The following is a 24,481-nucleotide window of genomic DNA, read 5'->3' on the forward strand; positions in this document are numbered from 1 at the left end:
ACTAACAGGCTAGTGACCAATTTCACCAATTCACATTGGCATACTGGAACACCCTTATAATTCCCTAGTATATGGTACTGAGGTACCCATGGTATTGGGGTTCCAGGAGATCCCTATGGGCTGCAGCATTTCTTTTGCCACCCATAGGGAGCTCTGACAATTCTTACACAGGCCTGCCACTGCAGCCTGAGTGAAATAACGTCCACGTTATTTCACAGCCATTTACCACTGCACTTAAGTAACTTATAAGTCACCTATATATCTAACCTTTACCTGGTAAAGGTTGGGTGCTAAGTTACTTAGTGTGTGGGCACCCTGGCACTAGCCAAGGTGCCCCCACATCGTTCAGGGCAAATTCCCCGGACTTTGTGAGTGCAGGGACACCATTTCACGCGTGCACTATACTTAGGTCACTACCTATGTATAGCGTCACAATGGTAACTCCGAACATGGCCATGTAACATGTCTAAGATCATGGAAAATTCCATGATCCCCAGTGTCTCTAGCACAGACCCGGGTACTGCCAAACTGCCTTTCCCGAGGTTTCACTGCAGCTGCTGCTGCTTCCAACCCCTCAGACAGGTTTCTGCCCTCCTGGGGTCCAGCCAGGCGTGGCCCAGGAAGGCAGAACAAAGGACTTCCTCAGAGAGAGGGTGTTACACCCTCTCCCTTTGGAAAAAGGTGTCAGGGCTGGGGAGGAGTAGCCTCCCCCAGCCTCTGGAAATGCTTTGATGGGCACAGATGGTGCCCATCTCTGCATAAGCCAGTCTACACCGGTTCAGGGATCCCCCAGCCCAGCTCTGGCGTGAAATTGGACAAAGGAAAGGGGAGTGACCACTCCCCTGACCTGCACCTCCCAGGGGAGGTGCCCAGAGCTCCTCCAGTGTGCTCCAGACCTCTGCCATCTTGGAAACAGAGGTGCTGCTGGCACACTGGACTGCTCTGAGTGGCCAGTGCCAGCAGGTGACGTCAGAGACTCCTTCTGATAGGCTCTTACCTGTGTTGCTAGCCTATCCTCTCTCCTAGGTAGCCAAACCTCCTTTTCTGGCTATTTAGGGTCTCTGCTTTGGGGAATTCTTCAGATAACGAATGCAAGAGCTGATCAGAGTTCCTCTGCATCTCTCTCTTCACCTTCTGCCAAAGGATCGACCGCTGACTGCTCAGGACGCCTGCAAAACCGCAAGTAGCAAAGACAACTACTGCAACCTTGTATCGCTGATCCTGCCGCTTTCTCGTCTGTTTCCTGGTGGTGCATGCTCTGGGGGTAGCCTGCCTCCTTCTTGCACCAGGAGCTCTGAAGAAATCTCCCGTGGGTCGACGGAATCTTCCCCATGCAACCGTAGGCAACAAAAGACTGCATCACCGGTCCTCTGGGTCCCCTCTCAGCACGACGAGCGTGGTCCCTGGAACTCAGCAACTCTGTCCAAGTGACTCCCACAGTCCAGTGACTCTTCAGTCCAAGTTTGGTGGAGGTAAGTCCTTGCCTCCCCACGCTAGACTGCATTGCTGGGTACCGCGTAATTTGCAGCTGCTCCGGCTCCTGTGCACTCTTCCAGGATTTCCTTCATGCACAGCCAAGCCTGGGTCCCCGACACTCTAACCTGCAGTGCACAACCTCCTGAGTTGTCCTCCGGCGTCGTGGGACTCCCTTTTGTGTCTTCGGGTGAGCTCCGGTTCACTCCTCTTCCAAGTGCCTGTTCTGGTACTTCTGCGGGTGCTGCCTGCTTCTGTGAGGGCTCCCTGACTTGCTGGGCGCCCCCTCTGTCTCCTCATCCAAGTGGCCACATCCTGGTCCCTCCTGGGCCACAGCAGCATCTAAAAACCCTAACCGCGACCCTTGCAGCTAGCAAGGCTTGTTTGCCTGTCTTTCTGCGTGGGAACACCTCTGCAAGCTTCTTCACAACGTGGGACATCCATCCTCCAAAGGGGAAGTTCCTAGTCCTCTCCGTTCTTGCAGAATCCACAGCTTCTACCATCCGGTGGCAGCTTCTTTGCACCCTCAGCTGGCATTTCCTGGGCATCTGCCCAATCTCGACTTTGTCACGACTCTTGGACTTGGTCCCCTTGTTCCACAGGTACTCTCGTCCGGAAATCCACTTTGGTTGCATTGCTGGTGTTGGTCTTCCTTGCAGAATTCCCCTATCACGACTTCTGTGCTCTCTGGGGAACATAGGTGCATTTTACACCTACTTTTCAGGGTCTTGGGGTGGGCTATTTTTCTAACCCTCACTGTTTTCTTACAGTCCCAGCGACGCTCTACAAGCTCACATAGGTTTGGGGTCCATTCGTGGTTCGCATTCCACTTCCAGAGTATATGGTTTGTGTTGCCCCTATACCTATGTGCTCCTATTGCAATCTACTGTAATTCTACATTGCTTGCATTACTTCCTTTTGCTATTACTGCATATTTTTGGTATTGTGTACATATATCTTGTGTAGATTTGGCATCCTCATACCGAGGGTGCTCACTGAGATACTTTTGGCATATTGGCATAAAAATAAAGTACCTTTATTTTTAGTATATCTGTGTATTGTGTTTTCTTATGATATTGTGCATATGACACCAGTGGTATAGTAGGAGTTTTGCATGTCTCCTAGTTAAGCCTAAGCTGCTCTGCTATAGCTACCTTTTATCAGCCTAAGTTGCTAGAAACACCTCTTCTACACTAATAAGGGATAACTGGACCTGGTACAGAGTGTAAGTACCCCTTGGTACCCACTACAAGCCAGGCCAGCCTCCTACAATCATGTTCCCTGCCAATATCCTGGACCTGTGGGCTTACCAGTCATGAGGGGGTAGGGTATGACCATTTTTGTCATAATGATTATGGTGAGGTGCTCAACATGGCTGTCTCAATATGATTTGATGTTAATGAAATGTAACCATGGCGTTAATGGTGAGGTAATACCATCTTTTAGAGGTACTAATTCTTCATATGTTATTGATCATATTATAGTGTCTTAAATCGCCAATAGTGTATGTGATACCCCCTATTTTGCCCAGTCATTACTGAGTGATCACAATCCGATTATTTTTTCAACTGTATTTTTGGGCCCAAAGGATGTGTTCCATATCAATATGAACCAGGTAGAGGCACATAGGATTAATCGGGTGAGACTGAAATAGAAAGATATAGACCCAGTCGACCCTGCAGAATATCGTATGAGGGTATTTGCCTGAAATTAATTACTGCCTACAAGATTAAATTGAACCCTCACGGTTGCTTAGTTGTTTTAGTAAAGTTATTGTACATACTAAGGGTCTTTTGACATATCACCCACAATTTAGGCAGATTGATAAGTATACAGGGTGGTTTGACCACGCGTGTACCAAAGCCAGGGGGGTGACCTTAAATTAGCTTTTCAACATCACCCAGAGACAATTAGGTCTTTGTGTGTAAAATACAGGGAAGAGCTGGAGCAAAGAAAGAGTTGAGGGAAGAGGCATGGTCAAAATTAGCACTGGCGATGGATACAAATAATACCAAATTGTTGTGGAAAATAGTAAATGCCCTCTTTTTGTCCAAATGGCCACCTCCTGAATTGTGTTCCCATGTAGCCTGTGCAGCATAGATGGACCACTTCTCAGAGGTGTTTAAGCAAAGGATCAGGTTAGTAGATATAACTGGGCAATTGGAGTCTGGGTATCCCAATCACTTATATATTACTACAGATGAGGTTCTTTCAGCTGTTTTAGTTGGTGCAGGGGGTAAGGCTCCAGGACTGGATGGGGTACCAGTGGATGTTTTTAAATATAATAGTAACTTTTGGTTGCCTATTCTGACTAGGCTTTTCAACATAGCTATAACTAGAGATATCCCGACGTCCTGGACTACTTCCATTATTATACCTATCTATAAGAAAGGCCATAAAGCTGACCCTAAAAACTATCGCTCAATATCATTGTTGGACTCATCTATGAAAATCCTTAGCAGGGTTATTTTGGCAAGAATTAATGTCTGGGCACTAGACAATAATATCCTTTCTCCTGTACAGTTTGAGTTTAAAGGAAAGGACTGGGTACTATTGAACAATGTGTTAACCTAGATTTGATCATAGGAAAATATACAAAGGCCAAAAAAGGTGCACTCTACCTTTGCTTTGCAGACCTTAGTAGTGCTTTCGACCTAGTAGACCATGCCCTTTTATGGCCCACATTACTAGATATGGGTGCCCCAAAGTATATTATTGATTTCTTGGACCATTTATATGAAGATTGAACATGTAAAGTTTGCTTTGGGCAAATGGGAGAATGCACATTGGAAGAGGCATTCGCCAGGACTGTGTCCTTGCCCCGCTGCTGTTTTCTTTATTTATCAATGGGGTGGATAAATTCCTGCAGGAAATTCAGGCGGACCGTCCTTATGTGGCAGGGCGCCCCGTACCTGCACTACTTTACGCTGATGATGTCCTTATTTCCAGGACCCCAGTGGGGCTTCAGAAACTAATGAATGGTTTTGAGTAGTTCATAACCTCAAAGGTTATGATGATTAACAAACCTAAAACTTTTACTATGGCCTGTGGCCAAAAATCAAAGAGATGTAGCAGTTTTTATATTCACAATACGGAGATTACTACTGTTAATTCCTTCAGTTATCTGGATGTACTGTTCTCAAGCAATGGGCTATGGGAACAGCATATCCACTTGGGTAAGGATAAGTTAAGAAGAAATTCTTGCGCTATTTTTAGATTTGCTAGAAAACTAGGGAGTCGCCCCATAACCACTACATTTACAGGGCTAAAGCGCTATCCAGGGTAGTGTATGGAGCTGGAGTATTGGGGTATACAAGAAGCACCTGTAGGAAAATGCCACTGTTGGCATGGTTACCCCCCTAACCTTTTGCCTTTTGTTGATGCCAGCTTTGATTGAAAGTGTGCTGGGAACCTGCTAACCAGGTCCCAGCACCAGTGTTCTTTCCCTAAAACTGTACCTTTATCTCCACAATTGGCACATCCCTGGCAGACAGATAAGTCCCTCATAAAAATGTACCCCTCGTACCAAGGGCCCTGTGGCAAGGGATAAGGGCTGCAGCATGTATTATGTCACCCTGGGGACCCCTCACTCAGCACATGCACACTGCCTCACAGCTTGTGTGTTCTGGTGGGAAGAAAAAGACTAAGTCGACATGGCACTCCCCTCAGGGTGCCATGCCCACAACCCACTGCCTGTGGCATAGGTGAGTCACCCCTCTAGCAGGCCTTACAGTCCTAAGGCAGGGTGCGCTATACCACAGATGACGACATAGCTGCATGAGTACTATGCCCTTACAGTGTCTAAGTCAATTCTTAGACACTGTAAGTGTAGGGTGGCCATACTGAGTATATGGTCTGGGAGTTTGTCAAAAACGAACTCCACAGTTCCATAATAACTACACTGAATACTGAGAAGTTTGGTATCTAACTTCTCAGCACAATAAACCCATACTGATGCCAGTGTGGGATTTATGAAAAAATGCACACAGAGGGCATCTTAGAGATGCCCCCCGTATGCCAACCCAACTGCTAGTGCTAGGCTGACCGGTCTCTGCCAGCTTGCCACTCCCAGACAAGTTTCTGGCCACATGGGCTGAGTGCCTTTGTGCACTCTGTGACCAGGAACAAAGCCTGTCCTGGGTGGAGGTGCTTCACACGTTCCCCTGCAGGAACTGTAACACCTGGCGGTGAGCCTCAAAGGCTCAAGCCTGGTCTTACAGCGTCCCAGGGCACTCCAGCTAGTGGAGATGCCCCCCGCCCCCCCCCCCCCCAACCCTCTCCCCAGGACACAGCTCCCACTTTTGGTGGCAAGTCTGGGAAAATGAGGAAAACAAGGAGGAGTTACCCCCTCGGCCAGGTCCACCCCTAGGGTGACCAGAGCTGAAGTGACCCCTTCCTTGGAAAATCCTCCATCTTGTTTTGGAGGAGTTAGCCTAATAGGAATAGGGATGCCCACCCTCCCCAAAGGGAGGAGGCACAAAGAAGTTGTAGCCACCCTCAGGGACAGTAGCCATTGGCTACTGCCCTCCAGCTCTAACACACCCCTAAATTTAGTATTTAGAGGCAGCCCTGAACCCAGGAAATCAGATTCCAGACGACCAACAAAGAAGGACTGCCTAGCTGAAAAACCTCGCAGAGCAGAAGGAAGACAACTGCTTTGGCCCAAGCCCTACCGGCCTGTCTCCAACTTCAGAGAACCTGCACCAGCGACGCATCCTGCGGGTCCAGTGACCTCTGCCGACTCAGAGGACTGCCCTGCACGTAAGGAGGGTCCAGAACTCCAGTGGACAGCGGACCTGTCCAACCAAGAAAGAGGAAACCATCTTTAAAGGGACTCTCAACTCACTCCAGAAGCGTGAGTCCCACCACTCTGCTCCCGACACCCCTGGCCTGTGTCCAGAGAAACCAACAATCCAGAGAGGATCCCCAGGCAACTCCGACAATGTGTCCACCCTGGGCTAACCTCTCTGCACCCCTACAAGGATGCCTGCAGAGGGAATCCCGTGGACACCCCTGACCGCGACTGCCCCGGACGAAGATATCCAACGCCTGGAGAAGGACTACACCTGCAGCCCCCAGGCCCGTGAGAATCTGACAACCGGTGCAGCAGTGGCCAGCAGGCGGCCCACACCCTTGCCCAGTCAGTGGCTGGCCCGAGAAGCCCCCCTGTGCCCTGCCTGCAATGTCTGAGTGACCCCTGGGTCCCTCCATTGAATCCTATTCCAAACCCGATGCCCTGTTTGCCCACTGCACCCGGCCGCCCCTGTGCCGCTGAGGGTGTGCTTTGTGTGCCTACTTCGCCCCCTTCCCGCCCCCCAGTGCTCTACTATACCCCCTTGTCTGCTCCCCGAGGACACGGGTACTTACTTGCCAGCAGAACGGAAGTGGAGCACCCCCTGTCTCTATAGGTGCCCATGTTATTTTGGCTCTTCTTTGACCTCTGAACCTGACCGGCCCTGTGTTGCTGGTGCTGGGTGTTTGCGGTTGACTTGAACCCCCAACGGTGGGCTACCTATGCCCCTGAGACTGAACTTTTAAGTGCTATACTTACCGTATTAACCAAACTGTACTTACCTCCCCCAGGAACTGTTGAAATTTGCAGTGTCCACTTTTAAAATAGCTTATTGCCATTTTGTGCAAAACTGTGTACATTACTGTTTTGGTTCAAAGTTCTAACTATACCTATGCAAAGTACCTTACATTTAATGTACTTACCTGCAATTTGAATAAATTAAGAAAATAATATTTTTCTATATAAAAGCCTATTGGACTGGAGTTAAGTCACCGAGTGTGTGTTCTCATTTATTGCTTGTGTGTGTACAACAAATGCTTAACACTACCCCCTGAAAAGCCTAACTGCTTGACCCCTGGTCTCTGTGCACACTATATCTCATTTTGATATAGTATATACAGAGCCAGCTTCCTACAGCACCCCTTTACAATTAGAGGAAAATCACTTTTTAAAACGTATGCTATGTTTACCTATTTCAGCATCTAATTAGATTGTACATCAGGCTGTGGGTCTCCAATATTTGGAGGACGTGTTGCAGGTGAGCCGCTTGCTCCTATGGCGTAATATCTGGTCCAAGGAGGAAACTGTTTTTTCGAAGCAACTTATCCTAATTTGTATAAAACTGGATATCTAATAGAGACTTCTATTTGCAGATTCCTTACCTTTGAATTTCCCTAGGAGTCAGACTGGATCCGGAGATTTTTTCTTCGAGCCGTACCCTTGCCCGCCGCTAGGTGGGGCCGGTTGACTCCACGGGCGTCGTTGACGTCGTGGTCGCCATGACGACATTGTATATAGGTGCACCTACATCAGTTTTTTTCTTTCCGTCAGCCTACGCGCCGATCTGGAGAAGAGCTACCCCAGTAATTTTTGGACTAACTGTGCCATTTTGTCGAATTTGTTTTTGACTAGTTTTGATGCGTCGAGGGATGTCCCTTAAGACCGGATTCAAGCCCTGCGACTCCTGTCACCTTATGATGTCGGTGACTGATCTGCACCTCGTGTGCCTCTGGTGTTTGGAGCGCGACCACAGCCCAAAGTTGTGCTCAGAGTGTCGGGCCATGAACCTGAAAGCTTTGAGAGAGTGGTCCCTTAAGCTCATGGCGTCCCGACACTCGACTCACCTCGTTCCCGTTTGATAGGAAGGTCAGGAGACCGGTTACGGAGTCACCTCCATTCTTCTTCGTCCAAGTCATCCGGACATTCTGGTAAGAAGTCTAAGAAGGCAAAACATTCTTCACTCGCACAACGCAACGTGCGAAGAGTGTCGACGCTCTAGGCCTCTGTCTTCGGAGCCTCAGTCTGGGTCCGCTCTGCGCCTCCCCGAATTTCCGGGAGCCGGGTCTATCCCTGCCCAACTAAAGGAGTTCTATGAGGCCATGCGCCTCATATTTGGGCAGCTCGACCCATCCTCGGCACCTTCAGGCCCAAGGGAATCGGTGAGGGCCCCCTCGGGTTCAAAGTTCGCGACTTTGGTCCCGACTCCGAGGGGCACCTCAGGATCTGCTTCCGGATCTGTCCCAATGCCCAGAAATCAACACTCCCGGTGCTGATTGGGCCCACAATCGAGGTCGATCCTATACTCATTCCGGATGGCCCGGTGCTGAAACGACGTTGCTCGACACTGATACCGTTTTCCATGGGCTCTGCTATGCCCAGGGTTGATCCTAAACCCTATTACTACGGGTATGGATTTGGGGATAGCGTAGAGGGGTGAATGGACCCTTTAGAAGACCAGCTTGAACCTGAACTGGACTGGGTACAGGATTTGGGTGATGCCAATGGGTTGGACCCCCCAACCCCCTGACACTGGCATGTTCTCTCCCCGTACCGAGGGAGCATTTTATTCTATGGTGGTGAGAAAGGCAGCTGAGGTTTTGAACCTAAAGCTTCCTTCTGATGAGGTCAGACCTACCCTCCTGACCAAAGTGCTTCAGCCTGGGGCCTCTAACTAGGAACCCCTTCTTCCCTTCAACGAAGCACTTACGGACGTCCTACTGGGGACCTGGTCCAAACCCGGCACAGGGGCTCCTGTGAATAGGACGATTGCTCGCAGCCATCGGTCTGCGCCGAATGACCCAAAGCGATTTAAGTATTCCCGGGCTATGGCTCGGTCCCTTGGCCTCACAGCTGCTCCTCGCCCCCTCAGGCCGCCTCTCGCTCCTTTCGTGGCTACGGAAGGGATACCCAACCGTGTCCATTTCCACTGAGCCACCGACCCGTGCACGGGATCCACCAACCTCATGGATCATACTCAGTGGGCCGCCAAGTCCACCCCGTCCCCTCCTCTGCCCCAAAACCTTCCTAGTTTGCTGGAACATCTGGGACAAGTTGGTGGCAGAACTCAACATCATCTGCCCCACTGGGAATCCATTACAACGGACAGGTGGGTTCTACAGATCGTCCGAAGGGGCTACTCCCTCCCCAATATAGGAAACCGACAGGGTGTGTTGCTAGGAATGGCGTTCACAAATCTTTTGTGTTCGGTCAATCCACTTGTTTTTATTGGATGTCTTCTTCAATTTCAATCAATCCAGCTCATCCAAAGATAGAAAATATAGAGGAGAAAACACAAAATCCCATGTAAGATAAAACATATCAAGAGAAAGAGGGACTATTATTGTCTACCAAAGTAAGCAGTACAAGTGAGAAAAAAACACACAAATGAACCCAAAGATGGTGGGTGGTGTCCAGTGTACCATTGTCATGATACCACTGTGTAAGTAGAAAACTGGTGTTCTTAAATCAAGCGAGGGCATTCCAGAAAATGTGCTGCATCCACAAAAGTGAGGTATATGCTCCCAACAGCATAAAGTGCAAATCTAGGCCCGTGATGAAACACATTGAAGTAACTAGTGGTCACTAAGCCAAAACTTGCCTATTTGAGGGTTTCCATAACCAATTATTGGCTTAATTTGCACCACCTCATATATCTCCTGCTGAGTCAAAGTTGGTAAGAAGAGTCGAACCATTACTGACACAACCACGTAACATTCGCAAATAGTGAATACAGATTCACTTGTTGCTCCCTTACCAATGTGAAATAGAATCCTTGTATATTATAATCCTGAGCACTCCTCGAAAGTATTTTGTTCCGTATTGTAATCTATCAAATAAGCAAACAACAAAACAACAAGAACTAAATCATTGTAAAATCATTAATGTATTGCAGTGAAAAGTGCGTATATTTGGTATCTGCTAAAGAAGTCTCTTTGTTACAAATATATTAGGTGTCTGGATCTAGTATACGGCCATCGATCGTTAAAATAAAATGTCCTGCAGGAACAGATCTCTACTTTTGTTCCAAACCTCCAAAGTGCATTTATATGTAAGCCACGTTTTCTAACAAACTGAAGCAAAGAGTGTGCCATTCGCGATGGAACAAAATTATAACCATAGAGAATGCATAACACCCGTGAGATGCTCACCCATGTTCCGTCACGGAGTCTGAAATCGGCAAGTGTTCTGAAAGGCGTGTCCGCATAAAATTAGACCGGATTCCATCGTAGCCTCGTTATTAAATACACCACACATTAACATAGATGACGGACTCGCTAGCCTTCAGAAGCGTCTGCCATCTTGGAAGTATAAATATAGGATATGTGTATTACGGTTTTAAACTATAATTACTATTCGTCTGATAAACAACATGTTAACTTCACATGTAACATACGTTAATTCAGTTGAGGTTACTCATTTATCATGAACTAATTATTAAAGATAAATGAGCAATTCTATCCATTGTGTACTTGCTTATAATTGGCAAAAATATATATCTCTAAATAGGTCTATTAGTGACTTTGTCTTGAGGTTGAAATCCTATGTCAGAACAAACTATATCACCCTATGAGTATATCACAAGCAACACCAAATTAAGTAAAGATATAATCTTGACAAGGCACCTATATTCGGGAATAGCTGAACCAGATTTATCAGTAATTCACATACAAATATGTCCACAACTAATGTGAAAGCAGCACACCCTGGAATTCCTCCTTAACTTTTTGTAATAAAATATATAAAATGTACGGTGGCAGAGCTCTCGACTAATGTAATACCTTGTCAGTACAATAGTGTATTGCTAGATTGGCCAACTTGAAAAATACATTTCCTAAAATGTCTTTTAAAATTATTAGTCTTGACATGTATTATTCCCAAAAAAGAAACAGTCATATCTCAATATATCAGACAGCAATTGTCAGTTAGCTCAAGAAGAATTCTAGTTCATGATTAGTGCCCTCCTCAACCGCTCTCAACCTAAGAATCCAAATACATTCTCTCCTTCTTAAAGATAATTCTCTATTACCCCCCCCCGGGGGCCTTGTGAACTTATTGTAGACCGAAGAATTCAAAGTTTTTGATAGGTCCTTGCTCCGAGCATTGTTTCATTTGTACAATGGGATATCTAGTATCATCTTGTTTCAAGCTCTATGGTGTTCATTAATCCTTATCCTCAAGGATCTAATGGTGCTCCCTACATACATACGTTGCACTTGCATACAATAGCATAGACCACAAAATTACTATTACATGTAATATTCATAAATATCCTAAATTGATCTGCAATACTGTTTGTGAAAATACATGTTCCATTACGGGCCCTTTTGAACATCCCACAATGCCCACATTTATAAAAACCTTGCATCTGAGCTGTCAACCAATTAGTAGTAGGTCTCTTAGTGGGATAGCTAGGACACAGAATATTCTTTAAAGTTCTACCTTTTTGGTAAGTAAATTGTGGACTTCCCGAAAAATGTTGCTTAAGACTGTTGTCTGCATATAACACGTGCCAGTGTTTACGGATACCCTTGACTAAAAGACTTGATATCCGTGTATAGTTTACAGCGCATCGTATCTCATCATTCTCAGTCTTATTTTTGTGTCTTAGTGTATCCATTCTAGAAATTTTCATAATCCTATCATGTGCTTGATTGACAGTACGTGGGTCATATCCACGTTGGTTAAAGCGTGTTTTCATATTTAGAATGCATTTTTGAAAGTCTGATTCATTACTACAGTTTTGTCTCGTCCGTACCATTTCCCCATACGGTATAGCCAAAATTTGATGTTTCGGATGTACACTGGTTGCATATATTAAGGAATTGCACGCAGTACTTTTTCACTATAATCTAGTCCCAATTTTCTGATCTTCAATGTAAAGTTTGACATCCAAAAATACAATGCTAGTGGTACTATGTTCATAAGTGAATTTAATGTCTGCCTTATTAGAATTCAAGTATTCACGAAAACTATTTAATTCTTTAATAGTCCCAGTCCAAATCATAAAGCAATCATAAATGTATCTACCCCAGTGTAGGATGTGAGTGTTCCATTCAGTTCCCACCGAGCCCCAAATTAATTCCTGTTCCAAATGTCCCATGAACAGGTTTGCATAAGAAGGGGAGAATCTTGAATCCATTGCTACTCCTTGTTTCTGTCTGTACCAATCAGTTTTAAACAGAAAGAAACTGTTATGTAGTATCAATTCAATCATTGTCACACACTGATCTTCTGTTTAAAAATTGTCTCAATGCAAGAATACCCAAGTCATGTTTAATGCTGGTGTACAGTGAGACCACATCAAGAGTGACCAAAATCATGCCTGGTTCTCAACTGATGTTTGCAAGTATACTCAAAATGTGTTTGGTGTCTCTAATGTATGAGGGGAGATTACGTACAAATGGTTGTAAAAAAAAATCCCTCCCCTTTGAGACTTCTCCAGCCATGCCGCTATCATTCAATGACCTGTCGGAGGATCATTTGGCCCTTCTCGGCAAGGAAGTCAAGGTTCTCCTGGCCAAGGGAGCCATAGAGAGGATCCCTGCACCAGATGTAGGTTGCTATTCCCACTACTTTCTGGTGCCCAAAAAGGACAAGGGTCTTCTCCGTATCCTAGACCTCCGGTCCCTCAATCTCTTCCTCAAGAAGAAGTTCAAGATGTTAACCCTGGCTCAGGTCCTTTCTTCCCTGGAGACGGGATGGTTGCGTTGGACTTGCAGGACACCTATTTCCATATTCCCGTCCTGCCTGCCCACAGACGTTACCGACGATTTGTGGTAGGTGACGAGCACTTTCAGTTCACCATGCTCCCCTTTGGCCTTACCAGTGCCCCTCGGGTATTCACGGAAATGATGATAGTGGTTGCGCAGGTTACGGGTCCCCGTCTTCCCCTATCTCGAGGACTGGCTGTTGAAGGCAGACACGCCCCAGAAAGTTGTCTCCCACCTCCAGACTACGGTAAACCTCCTGCATTCGTTGGGGTTCACTATCAATGTGCCGAAGTCACACCTGACTCTCTCTCAGATGCTCCCTTTCACCCGAGTTATTCTGGGCACAGTGCAGTTTCGAGCTTATCCTCCCAAAAAGCAAGTCCAGGATATTCGGGCTATGATACCGATGTTTCAGCCTCTATCCTGGATTTCGGTGAGAATGACTCTGAGGCTGCTGGGCCTCATGGCCTCCTGCTGGTCCAACATGCCAGATGTTAGGTGGGTTAGATGTTAGGCATAGGTGGGCTCTGCAGTGGAGCCTGAAGTTCCAGTGGGCGCAGCATCAGGGGAATCTCTCCAACATGATTCAGATGCTGGAGGGGAGTGTGAAAGACCTGCATTGGTGGTTGTCGAATCCAGACTGGGTCAAGGGCAGATCCATCTCCTTTCCCCAACCAGATCTCACAGTAGTGACAGATGCATCACTCCTGGGATGGGGCGGTGACATGGGAGAGGCAGAGATCAGAGGCCTCTGGTCTCCGGTGGGGTCCGGGTTCCACATCAACCTCCGGGCAACCCGACTTACATTGAAAGCATTCCTTCCCTCTCTCAAAGGGAAAGTGGCGCAGGTATTCACCGACAACACCGCCGCCATGTGGTATTGCAACAAACAGGGCGGAGAGGGGTTATGGACCCTTTGTCAAGAGGCTATTCGCATCTGGACATTGCTGGAACGCCAGGGCATTTCCCTGGTGGTTCAACATCTGGCGGGCTCTCAGATGAACTCAGCCGGCGATGCATAATCAGTCACAAATGGCATCTCCATCCGGAGGTGGTGCATGGTCTCTTTCAGCAGTGGGGAGAGCCTTGGTTAGATCTGTTCACCTCCGCAGACTCTTTTCTTCATGAGTGGAACTCGGGCCTCCTGTACGCCTTCCCGCCTATACCACTTCTGCCCAGAGTTCTGAAGATGATCAGGCAAAACCGGGCCCAAGTAATCTCAGAAGTTCTGGACTGGGCACGAAGAGTCTGGTATCCCAAGCTCTTGAGCATGGCCATCGATCCTCCGATCAGACTGCCCCATTGGGGGGATCTTCTGTCGCAGCAGCAGAGCATGGTTATCCACCCGAACCTGTCCAGCCTCTGCCTACTTGCATGGAGATTGAGCGGCGACAGTTGATGACTTTTGAACTTCCACGCGCACCGGGGTGGCGCCTATATACGACTGTAACATCATCACGGCGACCACGATGCCAGACACCCGCGGAGACGACTGACGCCACCTAACGGCGCGCAGTGGTACAGCTCGAAGATAAAAATCTCCGGATCCAGTCTGATGCATGAAGAAATTCAAAGGTAAGGAATCTACAACTAGTAAATGTCTCTACCAGATATGTCATTACCAAAGGTAAGTAACTTGTACAGTGCTCCTTGTATCCCATGGCTCACCTATATTGACTCCTCTTTTAAATCTGTATTTATTATAACTATAAATCCAGACCCAAAGAAAGTATTGACATTACCAAAGAAACTTATCAAGGACATGTTTCTGCAATATAGGGTGGACGGCAGGAAAACTATTGAATCCAGAAAAATCCACTGTTGGTATATATATATATATATGTCCCTTTCACTGGAGGCAAGCAGAGAAGGTTATCTACTGAGTGTTACTAATATGCAGCATCGGTTTGTTCTGACAAGATTAAGACTGTGAATAGCGCACCATCAATCACGCATTGCTTATACAGCGCAACTACTCACCGGTCTTAAGGAGCTGGGGGAGGGGTGGAGTTGCGTAGCTACCATCAGTGATGTGGTTCTCCAAAAAGCCATGTCTTCAGCTCCTTTGTGAAGTTGAAGAGGGTAGTTTGTGTGCGGTGAAGCGGGAGGGTGTTTGGGGCCGTGGCTGTGATGTGGGAGAAAGGGCATCACATGACTGAGCTGATTTGGTGGTCCATGTTGAGTTTGACATCCAGGATGATCCTGAGGTTTCGGGCTTGGTTCGTGGGGGTGGACGGGTTTCTTAGGGTGGGTGGCCAACATGAGTCGTTCCATGCGTCGGGTTGTGGGCCCATGATGAGAACTTCTGTCTTGTTTGCGTTGAGTTGGAGGCAGCTGTTTTTCATCCAGTTGGCTACTGCTCCCATGCCTTCGTGGAAGTTGTGTATGGCTGCGTTGGGTTCATTGGATTGGGAGAGGTTGAGTTGGGTGTCGTCGGCGTAGGAGAAGATGTTGATTCTGTAGCTGCTGACGATGGCGGCCAGTGGGGTCATGTAGATGTTGTACAGAGTAGGGCTGAGGGAGGATCCCTGGGGGACTCCACAGGTGGTGGGTGTGGGGTCCGAGATGAAGGGGGCGAGCCTGACTCATTGGGTTCTGCCGGGGAGGAAGGAGTTGATCCACCATTTAGTAGCATTCCCTAGTATGAGGTCCTGTCCTCATGAGACAGCCAGTTGCCCCTGTGATGGGGCTAGTAAATGGAGCACTCTGCATTTTATGTTATTTTGTAAGTTTTATGAACATCTTATAAGTTTTTTTTTATCTTAAACCTCTTTTTAGGGAATACAATATAAGAACACACTTGGTGGCATTGGAAATTGTATTAACTTTAAACAGTCCACATTTGTGCTCTATGGTGGTATTATGAATTTGGTGGGGTCTGCCCAATTGTTGTATATATTTATTTTTCTATCTTTTATGGTTAGCTTTTATTTGTATTATGAATTAGGATTTGAATATGATGGCTATCCCCTGAGTACTAAAGGTGATAAATTATGAGACCCTGGAATCTCTTAGATTTTTTTTGGTAGGATCCTCACCCACAAGTAACACCAACGACATGCTTCATCATAGGATCCTCACCCACTGCATCTAGTGTAAGTGGGTGGGATTGACCCATTTTGTAAACTGAGCACTTCCTAAACAGGGACTGTACTAGTTAAAATTGCCTGCAGGTTTCTCTGTATTTGTCTTTAATATGAGAACCTTTGGAAAGGTTAAAAACTGAAATGAAATGATGTTGCTGGTGTTAATGGCCCAAACATCAAGAATTAGGTCGACATGTTTCAGCCCTATTGAACGCCCATCCGGATTTCTTCAGGCCCAATATTGCATCTAATTCCTAATTTATTGTGGTATTTTTACCCACTTAACACACACTATGATGGTGCAATAGTTTCACACACAGAAATACGCATTCAAGTACAAACTAGACTGCATGGAGTTTCCTATGTTTTGCTGGACTGGAAGAAGAAGCGAAATACATTTAGCATTATCCACTTTTGGCACCAAAATGTGCTCTCATAACTTAAAAATCAAAGTGTAGCAACATGCTATGTGCTAGCGTCAAGTCATTCACATGTGTCCACCCAAAGTCTGTAATGTCATCTTGGCAGCCAGGCGTCCCTCCACCAAAACAGTATACGTTTATCTTTGGAACAAATTTGTGGCATGGTGTACAGTCAAGTCCGTTGACCACCTCTCTACTCCTTTTTCTGATGTTCTTTTATTTATTCTTTCTCTGGCCCAGCAGGGCTCTGCTCTGGGCACCCTCAAGGGTTATTTGTCTGCTATCTTGGCTTTCCTCGGATTACTTGACCAACCCTCCTTGTTTAAATCTCCTATTGTTGAAAGATTTCTCAAGGGTCTTACCCATCTGTTTCCTCATTCTCTGTTCATAATGCCCCAGTGGGATTTGCACTTAGTTCTCACATTTCGAATGTGTGTTCCCTTTGAGCCACTTCACAACTGCCCACTTTAACTGCTTACTCTGAAAACAGTCTTCCTTGTAGCCATCATCTCTGCCCGCAGAGCGAGTGAGCTTCAGGCTCTTTACTCGAAGCTTTCTTTCATCTCCATCCATCTAGACAAGGTGGTGCTTCGTACCAGAGCTTCCTTTCTACCTAAGGTAGCCACGTCCTTTCATGTAGGCAATCCATCACTTTGCCTACTTTTTATGCACTCCACATCCTTTTAAGTAAGAGGAGAGACACCACTGCTTGGACCCAAAAAAGAGCATTGGCACTCTATCTTGATTATATCAATGACTTCCGGTTGGATGCTCAACTCCTTGTGGATTTTGTGGGTGCAAAGAAAGGTCGGGCAGTGCAGAAGAGAACTATCTCTAGACGGTTTGTTCTCTGCATTATTATGTGCTACACATTGGCTTGCCCGCTCAGTATACTAGAGCAACAGCTGCAACCACAGAATTAGCACATGGAGTTCCACTCTTGGACATCTGCCAGACAGCAACGTGGGCGTCGTTGCACGCGTTTACCAAACACTGCTGCCTGGACAGTCCGGTCCGGAAGAGGCGGGTACTTTGTCAGTTCGGTCCTGCAGGACTTCCTAGTATGATCTTAGTTTGCAGAACTTTCTCTGGAGATGGTATTGCTTGGGTATCTATTCTAAGGTAAGGAATCTGCAACTAGAAGTCTCTGTCAAATGAACAAGTTACTTAATTTGGTACCGATTTATCTGGTAGAGACATATTCTAGTTGCAGATTCCTTACTGAGCCACCCATCCTCCCTGCTCTGCGAACTGATTTCTGGGGACAGGGTCTTTGAAATGGCAGTGCACACAAACAGGGCAGACCTTTTTTGGACCCAATACCACAAGTGAGTATCACCACGGATGCATCACTCATATGGTGGGGCACACACATGGAGATCATAACAATCCAGGGCCCTTGGACTGCTCGTCAGCGAAAACTCCACATCAACGTATTAGAGCTTGTAGTGATTCAGATGCCTCTGAAAGCCTTCCTACCCAAAATAACTGGGAGAATTGTTCTTCTCTGGACAGATAATATAACAGCAATGTATTACATCCAGAAACAAGGAGAGAAAACCTCAACACAGCTGTCTCAATTTGCACAGACCATTTGGCATTGAGCTATTTGTCATCACATCCACTTCCTATCAGAATATCTTCAGGTGTGGACAATTCAGTGGCAGATCTGCCAAACAGGACACAGATGGAACTTCTATCCCCAAGTCTTCAGTGATTACCTCCACCATTGGGGAACAGCAGCTGTAGACTTATTTGCTACTGTAGAAAACGCAAAATTCTTAAACTTTGCCCCCAGCCTCCAACATCCATAGTCCATGGGCAATGCTGTATGATTGAACTGGTATGGGAAATATGCATACTCGTTTCTACCTCTCCCACTCATTCCATATCTGGTCAGGAAACTCGGACAAACCAGTCTCAAGTTGATTCTCATAGCTCCAACCTGGGTGTGTCAGCCCTGGTTCACAACTTTATTACAATTATCCCTAGTTCCTCACGAGAAACTTCCCAACATACCAGATCTTCCCACTCAAACCAAGGGCAGAGTCAGGCATCCATACCCCAGAAGCTCAACCTTCCAATCTGGCTCCTGAAGTAATACAGCTTGAATATTTGCAGTTGCCTCCAGAATGTATGGACGTTCTAAAAGAGCCACGTTGCCCAACCACAGGAGTCTGCTATGCAGCTAAGTGCTAACATTTGGTACACTATTGCACAGCCCAGAATATAGATATTTGCACACCTGTAGTACAACAAATAGTATGCTACCTTCTGCACCTCCAAAAGGCATGTTTAGCATTAACTTCCATACTATTATATCTTGCAGAAATTGCGGTTTATCTCCAAAACCACTAGCATCAGTTATGTTTTCGTATACCAGTCATCAAACTTTTATGGATAGGTTGAAAAGAATAATTCCACCATGTACACCATTGGTACCTTTATGGGACTTAAATGTTGTTCTTACATGGGTAATGTCCACACCTTTTGAACCACAGTATTCATGTCCTCTGCAGTTCCTCTCATGGAAGGTAATTTTCCTTGTCGCTTTAACTTCCCTGAGAAGAGTTAGTAAAATTCATGCTCTAACCTTAGAGGAGTCTTATTTTCAGGTTTTCCAGGAGAATGTTTGTCTCGTACACATCCAGAATTTCTCCCAAAGGTCATCTCTCCCTTTCACTTGAACTAAACACTTGATTTACCAGTCTTCTTTCCTACGCCAGAGACTGTGGCAGAAAGGGCCCTTCATGCACTTGATTTTAAAAGAACACTCATGTATTATATAGAGAGGACTAAATCCTTTAGAAAGACACAACAGATTTTTGTAGCATTTTCAAATAAAAATAAGGTAATGTAATTTCTAAAGCAGTAACTGCAAGATCGATTGCTAAGTGTATCCTGATTTGTTATGTAAGGGATAAAACATGTTTACCAACATTTCCAAGAACCCACTTTACAAGAAAGAAAGGTGCTTCAATGGCGTTCTTAGGAAACCTCCCTTTAACAGACATTTGTAAGGCGACTACTTGGTCAAACCCACACACGTTCACAAAACACCTTTGTGTGAATGTTCATATGAATGTTCACAGCAGAAAACAGGCTCTTGTAGGACAAACAGTTTTGCAATCATTATTTCACGCATCTGCACCTTTTAATGCCTAGAACCGTCACAAGATGAGAAGTGCTTGGCTGTCTGCTATGAAGGAAGTATGTTACTTACCCTGTAAGCATCTATTCGTAGCATGTAGTGCTGCAGATTCACATGTGTTCTCTAGCCTCCTCAGCAGGTATGAGATGGGGTCATATTTCCATATGTGAAACTGTAGATGGACATAGGAGCATGTACAATTTTCATCATGTTACACTCATGTTCAGCAGCAATTGCTGTCTTCGATAACTCCATCCTCACTCACCAACATGGCAGGGGGAAAAATGAACAATCTAACAATGGAGCCATTGAACATGTGCATTCTCTCGAACAAGTTGTAAAGTCCAAGCCCAACACAGGATGGTAGGAGTGTGCATAGCATGTGAATCTGCAGCACTACAAGCTACAAATAGGTTCTTATAGCGTAAGCAACATATGCCTTCTGACGGATAGTCTATCTAACCAAAGGTTTCTCTTTGCCCTCCCACCTTTCCATTCTGTGAAATGGTCTATTGTAACCACCTAATAATGTTGCAAATTAGAGAAGTGCTCACTGGTACCGCTGATTCATTTTGTGCCCCACGTCTGAGGGTACAGAGTCAAGAAAGAAACTGACATCAACCTGAAGGGTTGGCACTTGTATGTGGCTCCACTCTGTCACTTCCGCACCAGAAATGAGTCACTGTCATGCCTCACTGCACCACCTTCTGACATGTAGGAGCATTGCTGTGAAAGCTTTCTTGATCCATTCTGGGGATATTCTAAAGGTGAAATCTGCTGTTAGTTTGAGTATGTCAGAAAAAGCGTTACCAAAGGTAAGTAACTTGTTGATTTGGTTCACTTATGAAATTTGTGCCCACAGCCCAGCTCGGTCAAACACATAGTTAAAGGATACAAATGTTTAAAATGATATGTTCCTAGCCATTTGTTCATCCAGCACAGGGCTGTTTATACAGTTATGCTCCTCTGTCAGATGTTTGAATGTTTACTTTTTCAAGAGAAACATAACGCATATTAATTGTCTTTTTCTCCAGATGAATCGTCGCACTGGTACAATGAGCTCAATGTCTGGGGCAGATGATGCTATTTACTTTGAATACCAAGCTGCTAAAAACAAGGCTTCCGGCGGCAAACATGTCCACCCTCTTTTCAAGCGCTTCCGAAAATGATTGAAAGCACATCAACTGAAAGGAAATATTTGTCTTTATTTGTGGGGGTTTAAGAGTCGGTTTAATGTGTCTACTATTTATATATATGTATATGTGTTCGATGGCATGTGTAGCTGCAGATACACATGCTAGGCACTTCCATTCTGACATCTAGTGTTGGGCTTGGAGTGTACACTGGGTAAAGTGACATTTTCCATATATATATATATATATATATATATATATATATATATATATATATTTTTATACACACGTCACAAAGGTATGTAAACCATCACTGTTAGAGACAGATTATACACATTCAGTTTAATGGACAGAATGTTTGTTCCTAATGAACTGAAGGTTAAAATGCTATTATTTTTTTTAATTGATGATGGCATGTGTAAAGTTTCTTTGGAGACATGTTTTCAGATTCTGTACTGTGTACCCTTAAAATTAAAGTACTGCTTTCTCTGAAAATAATAAAGGCTTGCCTATTTATATTCTACTCACATTTGATTATGTTATCTTGTATTTGTATAGTGTATAATTGAGACGATTGTGGCATTGTAGCATCCGTAAAAATTTCCAGGAGCAGTTGAAAACCCATCATTGGAAAGGTGCTTTTATTGAGGCTGGTCTGTGTGGCCACAGCTGAGGGTTGTGCTTAGGGAAAAGATAAATTCAATTGTTGGAGGGAAGGAGCAGTGAATTTTAAATAGATCTCAGAAATGAGCGATGCTCCTTGTATTTGTGGTTTTCAAATAGATGTGAACTGAATAGTGCTGGAAATAAGTGATATCCATGTTTACAGAGACTCTGTAAGAAACATTTTGGTGGTCCTTTGTATTCCAAGTGTAAGTTTAATACTCTTACCTGCAGATTCCTCACTTTTTGAACATCCACAAGTGCCAGATCCAAAATAATTTTTTCCTGAAGCTCTGCCATGTGAGTAGGTAGCAATATCTAATCTCTAAGATGCCCTCTGGGTGCATTATTCAGTAAATCCCACACTGGCATCAGTGGAGGTTTTTTGTGCTGAGAAGTTTGATACCAAACCTCCCAGTATTCTGTGAAGCCGTTATGGAACTGTGGAGTTCGTAATGACAAACTCCCAGACCATATACTCAATATGGCTACACTGCACTTACAATGTCTGAGAATTGACTTAGCCACTGTAAAGGCATATTGCTCATGCAGCTATGCCCTCACCTGTGGTATAGTGCACCCTACCTTAGGGCTATAAGGCCTGCTAGAGGGGTAACTTACCTATGCTACAGGCAGTGGTTTGTGGGCATGGTGCCCTGAGATGGTTGCCATGTTGACCTTGCCTTTTTCTCCCCACCAGCACACACAAGCTGCATAGGCAGTGTACATGTGCTTGGTGAGGGGTCCCCTGAGGTGGCATAATACATGCTGCAACCCTTTGGGGGGACCTTGCCTGGCCATAGGGCCGTTGGTACCATGGGTACCTTTTACAAGCGACTTAACTGTGTGCCAGGGGTGTGCAAATTGTGGAAACAAAGGTACAGATTTTGTGAAAGAACACTGGTACTGGGGGCTTTTAAGCAGGATCCCAGCACACTTTCAATCAAAGCTGGCATCAACACTAGGCAAAAAGTGGGTGTGTAACCATGCCAGCAGTGGCACTTTCCTACACAATCCCCTCCCCCAGACGAAAGAGGATGAGACTAACCTTTCCCAAGAGAGTCTTCATTTTCTAAGTGGAAGAACCTGGAAAGGCCATCTGCATTGGCGTGGGCAGTTCCAAGTCTGTCTTCCACTGAACATTCCATTCCCTATAGGGATATGGACCACCTCAAAAGTTTAGGGTTTTCACCTTTCATTTGCATCAGCCATCTGAGAGGTCTGTGGTTAGTTTGAACAATAAAGTGAGTACCAAATAAGTATAGTCTCAGCTTTTTCAGGGACCAAACCACAGCAAAGGCCTCCCTTTCAGTGGCACCCCAATGCTACTTCCTGGGAAGTAACCTCTTGCAAATGAAAGCAACAGGCTGGTCAAGGCCATCATTGGTTTGGGACAGGACTGCCTCTATCCCATGTTCAGAGACATCTGTCTGCACAATGAACTGCCTAGAATAATCTGGAGCTTCAAGAGCTGGTGCTGAGCACATTGCTTCTTTCAGCGTGTCAAAGGCCTTTTGACAGTCAAGAGTCCAGTTTACCTTTTTGTGCATCTTCTTTGAGGTCAGTTCTGTGAGGGCGGTCACAATGGATCCATATCCCTTCACAAACCTCCTGTAGTAACCAGTCAAGCTAAGGAATGCCCTGACTGGAGTCTGGGTTTTTGGAGCTTCCCAGTCCAAAAGTGTCTGGATCTTGGGTTGTAAAGGTTGCACTTGGCCTCCACTTACAAGTTGGCCCAAGTATACAACTGTGCCCTGCCCTATTTGGCACTTAGATGCTTTAGTAGAGAGGCCTGCTGATTGCAAGGCCTGGAAAACCTTCCCCCGGTGGATCAAGTGACCCTGCCAGCTGGAGTTAAAGACAGCAATATCATCTAGATATGCTGCACTCAAGAACTTGATCCACCAACCTTTGGAAGGTGGCAGGGGCATTCTTTAAACCAAATGGCATAACAGTAAACTGATAATGCCCATCAGGTGTAGAGAATGCTGTTTTTCTGTAGCTCCAGGTGCCATCCTAATTTGCCAGTGCCCTGCAGTTAATTCAAAGGTACTTAAAAGTTCAGATGCACCTACTTGTCAATTATTTCATCTGCTCTGGGTATAGGGTGTGCATCTGTCTTGGTGACAGAGATGAGCCCTCTATAGTCCACACAGAACCTCTTTTCTCTCTTGCCATCTTTGGTATTGAGGTATGGGGACTAAGACTACTGGGCTAGCCCAGGGACTGTTAGAGTGCTCTATTGCTCCTAACTCCAGCATCTTGTGGACTTCCACTTTGATGCTCTCCTTGACTTGGTTAGATTGTCTGCAAATGTTGTTTTTGACAGGCAAACTGTCTCCTGTGTCTACATCATGGGTACACAGATGTGTCTGACCAGGGTAAAAGATAAGAGCTTAGATTGTAAGACTTGCCTGTAGTCAGCTTGATGTTGGGCAGAGAGGGTGTCTGAATAGATAGCTCCATCTACTGACCCATCCTTAGGGTCAGATGAGAGGAGATCAGGGAGAGGAGCACTCTCTGCTTCCTTATCATCATCCGTAACCATCAGCATGGTTATGTCTGCCCTATCATTGTAGATTTTCAGGTGGTTAACATGGATCACCCTCTTGGGTGTCCTGCTAGTGCCCAGGTCCACCCAGTAGGTGACTTTACTCTTTTTCTCCAGGATTGGGTAAAGGCCACTCCATTTGTCCTGAGGTGCCCTGGGAGCCACAGGCTCCCGAACCCAAGCTTTCTGCCCTGGCTGTAATTCTACCAGTGCAGCCTTTTGGTCATACCTCAACGTCTGGAGTTGTTGGCTGGCCTCAAGGTTTTTGGATGCCTTTTCCATGTACTAAACCATCCTATAGTGGAGGCCAAGCACATAGTCCACCACATCTTGTTTAGGCTCACGGAGAGGTCTCTCCCAGCCTTCTTTAACAAGTGCCAGTGGTCCCCTTACAGGATGTACAAAAATAAAGAGGGAGAAGGAGGTTGTGGGGCTGGGTCTGTCCTCCGTATAGCCTTTCTAACATTACAAGAGTCCCAGCTAAAAGAACTACCACACTA

The 24,481-nt window shown here is 45.7% G+C and overlaps 1 protein-coding gene across 2 annotated transcripts in view; it reads left to right on the forward strand.

Moving 5' to 3' along the window:
- ERCC3 (ERCC excision repair 3, TFIIH core complex helicase subunit) overlaps positions 1-21,290 on the forward strand; it is a 733,178-nt gene extending 711,888 nt beyond the window's left edge. For both annotated transcript variants that reach the window (XM_069236738.1, XM_069236742.1), the window contains one exon: positions 20,669-21,290. In XM_069236738.1, the coding sequence (XP_069092839.1) occupies positions 20,669-20,803 (135 nt within the window). In that variant the 3' untranslated portion in view covers positions 20,804-21,290. The remainder of the gene's footprint in view (positions 1-20,668) is intronic.
- The last annotated feature ends 3,191 nt before the right edge of the window (positions 21,291-24,481 follow it).

The sequence above is a fragment of the Pleurodeles waltl genome, chromosome 1_2, assembly GCF_031143425.1.
Source record: "Pleurodeles waltl isolate 20211129_DDA chromosome 1_2, aPleWal1.hap1.20221129, whole genome shotgun sequence".
In the NCBI taxonomy this organism is placed as follows: domain Eukaryota; kingdom Metazoa; phylum Chordata; class Amphibia; order Caudata; family Salamandridae; genus Pleurodeles; species Pleurodeles waltl.